General features: G+C 38.3%; 1 protein-coding gene across 1 annotated transcript in view; it reads left to right on the top strand.

Moving 5' to 3' along the window:
- LOC107081068 (prostaglandin E synthase 2-like) overlaps positions 1 to 4,647 on the top strand; it is a 9,666-nt gene extending 5,019 nt beyond the window's left edge. The window contains exons 4-7 of the mRNA XM_015369280.1: positions 1,268 to 1,420; positions 3,123 to 3,323; positions 3,409 to 3,526; positions 3,608 to 4,647. Coding sequence (XP_015224766.1) covers positions 1,268 to 1,420; positions 3,123 to 3,323; positions 3,409 to 3,526; positions 3,608 to 3,736 — 601 coding nt within the window. The 3' untranslated portion in view covers positions 3,737 to 4,647. The remainder of the gene's footprint in view (positions 1 to 1,267; positions 1,421 to 3,122; positions 3,324 to 3,408; positions 3,527 to 3,607) is intronic.
- The last annotated feature ends 3,352 nt before the right edge of the window (positions 4,648 to 7,999 follow it).

Consider the following 7,999-nt stretch of genomic DNA (forward strand, 5'->3'; position numbering starts at 1 on the left):
TTGTGAATTTGGTCTTAAATTTTTATTTTAAGTGGCATTAAAAAGTCTTAAAAAGTCTTGAATTTAACTTGCCTTATGCTGTAGGAACCCTGTGATATATCAATCATTCGGTTCCTAGTATCTATTTAGAAAAAAAAAAAAAACATTTTCTAAAACAATGAGGGGGGGAAATGGGCAACCTCTGCCCCTCCACTCCAGCAGATAGAGCTGTGAGGCCCTTTAGCTGTGAAGCGCAGCGTCATATCTGTAGTTGAGGCGGTCACAGTGAAAGACGTCGACTGACTCAAACACCAAACAACATGGACACCAAAAATACTAAGTGATCAATTTATTCGGATGAACATATACAGCACTTGCTTTTTTATCTATAAATTTATTTGCGATAGCTGGGAAAAATATTGCAATATTATGATAATATTGTATTGTGATGCGTATCATATCGCAGCCCCTCTTCCAAAACTCAGGCCTAGTATTTGATGTTTCAAATAAGATTTTCATCATTATTGTTAAACTGACTATCAGGAGTCACATGAATGTTTAAGTTTGTTTATTAGGTGAAAAAATAAAATATTACATTAGGTTTGGAGAGTGGAAAACATTTCTTCTTGTTTGCTCTAAGAAAATCATCCAACACGTCAAGTATTTATTATAGCTAGGGCTGAAACAATCGGATTAATCATCACTAATCGAGAATAGATTAGTATAGACTCTAAAACGTGTCTTTAGTTGGCAGAGTGACTTACGTAGAGCAGAAATTTTACCAAAATTGTAAAAGAAATGTTAAAATTTTGCATTTAAGATGAAGAAATGTTTTTGTCTGTCAATATGCACCATCAAGAATTCCTCAAGTGGAAAAGTTTGAGTCTCACCTGCTTTAAATTCATAAAAAAAGGTTATTTAAGGAACCTTTTGCTATCCGATTAATAAACAATTAACTGAAAAAATAATCGAGTGATTAATCGATTTGCAAAATAATCGTTAGTTGCAGCCTTAATTTTAGTAGATCGTCTAAACCTCTAAATAAAAAAATAAAAAACAGCTCATTCACTCGGTTAGTTTTACAGATATTTGCTCTTCCTGCTTATATGCACTGGAGCTTCTGTATTTATTTCTCCATAAAAGTGAATCTTGAGGTAAAGGTTCCTTGAAAGTTGAGCTTTTATATAAGGCAACAAAAAACAACTGTTGAGGTTAAAATAAATAACTAAATCTGTATTTTAAATGAACATCTGTCACAGTAGAGGCTTGAATATATTTGTGATTCCAGGGAGAAAAGCTTGTCTGATATAATTCGCTGCTACCCGGAGATGAAGGCTGTGAATGATCGGGGGAAGGAGGTGACGGAGTACAACAACAAGTACTGGCTCATGCTGAGCGAGGCCCAGAATGCCGTAGTTTATCCTACCAAGGGGATGCAGAAGTGAGTACCACAACTTTGGAAATGCGACACACCAGGAATAAATTATTGTTTTATTAGGCGGAAAGTTGAAGGTGTTGGCCGATAAATGCAAAGCAACAAAAAAACGAAATTTTTTATTTATTTTACCTTCAGTTTCTGAGTCAACCCTTTTTTCCCCTAGAGCAGAGGTCTTCAACGTTTTCCAGGCCAAGGACCCCCAAACTGATGGCGAGATGGAGCTGGGACCCACTAATTATATATATTGTTATATCAAACTGGTCCTATAGTCACTCTGGCTACGTTTACACTGCAGCCCAAATCTGATTTTTTTTGCCCATATGCAACCTGGATCTGATCTTTTCATGGCAGTCTAAACAACACAGATCCAATTTTTTCCAATCCGACCCAGGCCGCTTGGCTATGTGGTCCTGAATCTGATGCGAATCTGATCTTTTCAATTGCGACCTGTGACCTGAACGTCATTAATACCCGACAAAGGTCACTATTCTGCGTCTTGTTACGCAGAAGCTGCAAGAAAAACAACAACCATGGCCGATGATGATGCGAAGAGCAGTATTTATGTGTTACCATCTTGAAAAGATTGTGTTTTTATGGTTAGAAAAGACTGCTAGATGCGCGCCGGCACTACCATCCATGTTTACTTCCATAAACATAGAGCATGTTGGCCTGTGACGTCATTGCGTCCTCTACTGCCCATGCAGGACCCTTGCATTGTATGACTGCAGTTAACAGAGGAGATCACATACAAGTCGCATATATTTGGAAATGTCTACAGCAACGTAAAAAAAAATCGGACTTCACAAAAAAATCGGAATTGAGCATCAAGGCCTGCAGTGTGAACGTAGCCCAAATTACATATGGATTAATATAACGAAAGTAATTTCTCCCTGGGATTATTAGAGTATTTCTGATTCCTGGTTGATGGGACAGATGTTGTGAATGAAACGGTGCCCAGCTTGAAAGAGCTCCTGTGTGTCGCTGAATGTGTGCATTGATGACTGAAAGACATCTTCTGCCTCCATTTCTGTTCTGTTTACTACAGTGTGTTGAATTCATGTTAATGTGGATTTAAAGACATTTCAATTATTGGAAAAAAATTACAGGGGGGAATATATTAAAAACATCTAATCAACCAAAAGTTTTGTGACCCCCATGCAGTACCTCCATGGACCCCCTGTTGATGACCTCCGCCCTAGAGTGAGCGTTGATCTAATCTTGACTAAATTAACTGAAGAAAATAAATATCTAGGTAGGATTGACCTAAACCGAATACTACGCTCTTTAGCTAAGGCGACAAAACGATTCCTTCAATAACCGATTCTAAAACAATGGGCTGTTTTCAGAGAAGAGATGGAAGTTATTCTTCACTTTTACCCAATGTATTGCAGCATCCAGCTGCCATGCACGTGGGCTTTGTCAGTTTAACTATAGCTCTGGTGGATTTCAATGGTGAAGTCCTCTCGAAATTTTCAGTAATTGTTGTTGATTGCAGATGTGTCTAGTAGCTCCCATTGATTTTGCTTGTAAAGCAGGGAGAATGGCGCTAGGCTTACCGCACCGTGACGTCACTGGTGCAGTAAGCCTATAGGTAAGCCTACCTATATCTAGGTAGGATTGACCTAAACCGAATACGACGGTCGTTAGCGAAGGCGACCAAACGACTCCTTCCATAACCATTTCTATAACGATGTGCTGTTTTCAGAGAAGAGATGAAGTGGAGACAGTGGGCCGACGATTGGCTCGTGCACCTCATATCCCCAAACGTTTACCGAACCACCGGCGAAGCCTTGGCCTCCTTCGACTACATCGTACGCGAGGGCAAGTTTGGTGCCGTGGAAGGTTTCTTTGCCAAATACGTAGGTGCTGCTGCTATGTTCATCATCTCAAAAAAACTGAAGAGTCGGTACGTTTTCTACTAGTGTTTAGTTTTTGTTTCTGAGGAATTTTAGATGGAAATTCTTCTTATTTTCCCATCGTTGGCCCAACAGACACAACCTGCAGGACGACGTCAGGCAGGATCTCTATAAGGCCGTCAATGACTGGGTGGCAGCCATCGGTAAAAACAGGAAGTTCATGGGTGGAGATCAGCCTAACCTGGCAGACCTGGTGAGGAAAAGCTCTGCTGGTTTTACCGTCATCTTAGATTCACCTTTGATAACCAGCTGCTCGGTTTTCATCCACCTGTAGGCGGTGTTTGGAGTCCTCCGAGTTATGGAGGGACTTCAGGCGTTTGATGACATGATGGAAAACACCAAAGTTAAGCACTGGTACAGACGCATGGAGAAAGCAACGCTCAACCACGACGGCCGAGCTTAAAGGGCTTCCAGATTTCCTATACCTCTAAATGGACATCGACCCCCTCCAGGAATCAAAATGGCCTTCGTTTCTGTTGGATTCTGAGATGAACCTGCTAGCCGTCCTCAACGGTTTTCCGAACAAGTTGAAAAAAATCCTTTTAAGATGTAGATTTCAGCTTTACTGGCAGAAAAACCCCTTAATTTCTGTTTAGGTTGCTTCTGGTGTTTACATTACTAGTGACTCCTACTGTTGGAAACGGGGAACTGCAGCTACAACCCACACCTCAGCTTTTCTGCAGAATTAAGGTATACATAAAGCCTGAATTAAATAGTTTCAGTTTAATGAAAAGACTGAAGATGAATATTTATTACTTTTTGAGCTGATTTGTCCAACTTTAAAATATACATTCACTATTTGTTTGAAATGAATGTTAAAACATTTCCAAGCATTGCCGGTACTTAAAATACCACCTGCTTCTATTAGACAGGTAAGGGCTTCATATTGTCTAGTTAAAGACAAAAAAAAAAATGTCTTTGACATGCAGTTTCAACATTTATGGGTCTAATATGATAAAATTTGAAAATTGTCGCATTTGTTTGCTCCTTGGGGTTTTGTTCTCAGTTAAAATTTATTCCAAGGCTTTACTGAAAGGTTTCTTTGCCATTTCTTCAGGAAGAAAAGCAAACTAATAAACGGTTTATCATCTACTTTCTGTGCAGAAATCATAAAATGAGGTCGTCTGTATTTATTCCATACAGAAACAGATTGTCAGTTGGAATGTACCAAACGTGATCTGCAGATTAACTGTTTTAATTATAGCATCTGTGTACGTACGAATGAAAAGGTAAAATGAAGAAAAGTCTTGAGTTTGGTGGGTTATTTCAGTCTGTGTTTCTATTACTGGGTTTCCAGCAAAAGTGATGGATTCCTCATATCACCTGTGAAAATGGGTTTTAAAAACAAAAACAAATGTTAATAGTTTTTTTCATAACCGTAAAAATTAAATCCACAAAAATATTTTTAAAAACAGCGCTCCATTTGGTTCCATTTTCTGGGTGGAGCAAAAAAATTTAGTAGAATCAGCATAAAATCAGGTTAATTTATAGAGATTTTAAACAGCTAAAGAACCAAGGTGGAGTACAGTGGGAGTCGAGCAGAAGTAGCGTCTCCATTGAGGCTACTTAGTGTGATCAGATCAGCCGACCTGGAGGAAAAGGAGGCTGTGTAGGGATGTAGAGCACGGCCATTAAAAGCTTTAAAGCAAACCAGATCATGTAAAAAGGAAAGACAGCCAGTGTTTAGAGGCTAAAATAAGAGAAATGTGGTCAAACTTCAGTTTGAAGAAAACCGTGCAGTGCAGGGACTCCAGTTCCTCTCTTTCATTCTCCTGATCTTGACCACCTCACAGGTTTCTATAGAGCGGAGGTGATCAAGGAAGACTTTCTGTCTGATCAACAGTTACTGCGTCGATTGGAAAATTCTCTGGATCTGTGGTTCTCAACCCGCTATGCCTGTTTTAGACTGCTCTGGTTTGCAGCACATCTGATTTTGATAGAAATTGTAATCTTACTCAGGTCAGAGAAGTTGCTTAGGGTCACAGAAGGCAGCTGCTCACCAACTGGACTCACTTCTTGTGAAGTGACCATGATTCACAGTTAGAGAAGCATTTTATACTTCAGTCTGCCACATCATTACATCATACATGTTTGCAGATGAGGAGACATCCATGGCTCCAGCCATATCGCAATATTACACTTTATTCTTAGCTGAAGGATGCCGCTCTCATTCTATTCCCAAATCTTTGCCGCATACAGAATGAAGATAACTGTATATAGCTGGACAGAGGAACTGTGCTAATTTGATAAACTTCTGGGGAAAACATCAGTTCTGACACGCAACAGGAAGCTGATATTAGGGCGTAATAAACTCACACATTGCAATGATAATTATCCTAACAGGCCTGTTCATCATTTCTCCGTATAAGTCAGATGTTTGGCAGCAAGGAGATGCCTAAAACTTCCAGGGCCAGTTTTTTTTACTTTATTCATATTTTTAGTTTTTACAGCACGAGTGGCTCTTTTTAATGAGCAACACAGACATGCAGGAAAGGACCACAGGCTGGATTCAAACCCCGGTCACGCGCGTCAAAGGCTAAGGCCTTCATACATGGGTTGTGTGCGCTAACCACTGCGCCACCAAAGCATGCCCAGAACCTGTTTTTTCATTTTATTTAGTATTTTTAAAGATTGTTGGTGTGACTCCAAAAATCATCCAGTCCCAAAGCATCACCGATCCTCCACCATACTCAACACTGGATATGATGCGTTTATCCACTTCTTTTTTTATACAGGAGCTAAAACAGAAGCTCAGTCTTGGTGTCATCTAGTGGAGTAAAGCACCCCATCCCGGTAGCATTTAGTGGATAATTGGATAGAAAATGTATTACTATAAGACTAGATTTTTATGGAGGGAAGCAACTCTTCCCTGCGCATCAAAAATATTTTTCACCTCTATCGTCATCCTGCTATAATCGCCTTTAACAAACAACCAGAGAACATACAAGTTTAACCCCTTTAGCCCAGATGGTTTTAGGAGCAAAATCCGCCTGAAATTACAAATGTGAATTAAAGGAAGTACAGCTCCCAAACTATATATAGTTGGAAATACAACAGTTTGTATTTGCATAACAGAAAGGCATTGATGAATATTTTTCAGGTGGAACCACTATTGTAAATGTTATTATAGACATGATGACGAGGCAAAAAAATATTTTTTTACATTTTTTCCGAGATAAAACACCATGAAACCCCATTTGAAACTTTGGATGAACTTTAGACTTTATAGATTCCCATCTTAACTATAACTAAACTTCATATGGACCGAATTAATTGAAGCATGCTTGTGCCGCTAAGGTTTTAGGGGGCAGTGTGCTTTGCGGAAATGTGATTTTGGCACAGTGGTGCCAAAAGTGGCCAAATTGTGCCAAATAAATTTTTTTCAAAGGGAATCAGACCAGACCAGTATGCTGACTGACATTATTGGAGACCTTCTGCATGAGGCAAAGCCTATGCTCCTAAGATTTAGCCGTTGGTTTATTTCAAATTTACCATTGAACACACAGTATCACTAAACTGAATAGAAAAAAAGATGGACTGAGTATTTTTTCTCACCAAACTGTTTTTTTTTTTTTTTTTTGAAAACAAGAATTAGAAATAAAAAACTGTACAAAAACGTAAAAAAATCAATTAGAATCAGAAGCGTTTGTTGAAAAATTTGCAAAAATAATTATGACACATCCCCAACATCAGTCACAGGTGTTGTGGGACAAACCTGGTTTGCAGATTTTTACAGCTATTAAAAAGTTTTTGTGAAAAAAAAAAGATTTTAAAACATGTTTTAGAAATTTTAAGGCCCCGTTTTGAAAGGCATGTGGATGAAACACAATGTGAATGTTGTGAATGTACCGGCCCGCCGGGCTCAAGGTTATAGTATTATAGTTTTACATCTAAAGGATCAGAAGATGTTCTACACTGAAAAGAGTAATGCACCCGCTTTTGGCATTTATTTAGTTACTTCAACTAGTGTTGCACCGATACCAGTATCGGGCGGGGCCCCGATCCAGCAGTAAAATGGTGGTATCGGTATCAGTGTGTACCAACAAATAGGACACCAATACCATTTTAAGAGCCAATAGTTTATTCAACTATTGTCAACCATCCCAGGTAGGCAATAAAAGTTCTACGGGATTCCCTTTGTATTAGTCTTTTTTCCTGCTTCACAAAGATAGGCAGCAGCTTGACAAAGCCATGATGGCAACTATTTTACATCCAAGTATGCAGTTCTTCATATCTACACACAAACACATCAATTTCAAATAGATGGTATCAGCAAATACTGCACAGCCAGGTATCGGTGCCAAAAAATGGCATCGGCACAACACTAACTTTAACACAAGTGTTTTATGTCCTATCCTATAGAGGATAAAAAGTGCCACAATTAAATAAATAAATAAATACAGCATTAAATAAATAATTAAATGTGTTAACAATTAATTAAATGTGGAATTAAATAAATAAATGTGTCATTCATGAATTAAAACCACGTCACTAATATAAAGTGCCACAATTAAATAAATAAATACAGCGATAAGCAATTAATTAAATGTGTAATTCATTAAATAAATAAGGAATCAAATATATAAATGTGTCATTAATAAAATACGTCTTCATTTTATTAAAAAATATATATAATTATTTCAGTGTGCATTTAATTATTTCATGG

The sequence above is a fragment of the Cyprinodon variegatus genome, unplaced genomic scaffold (assembly GCF_000732505.1).
Source record: "Cyprinodon variegatus isolate N-32 unplaced genomic scaffold, C_variegatus-1.0 Scaffold2836, whole genome shotgun sequence".
In the NCBI taxonomy this organism is placed as follows: domain Eukaryota; kingdom Metazoa; phylum Chordata; class Actinopteri; order Cyprinodontiformes; family Cyprinodontidae; genus Cyprinodon; species Cyprinodon variegatus.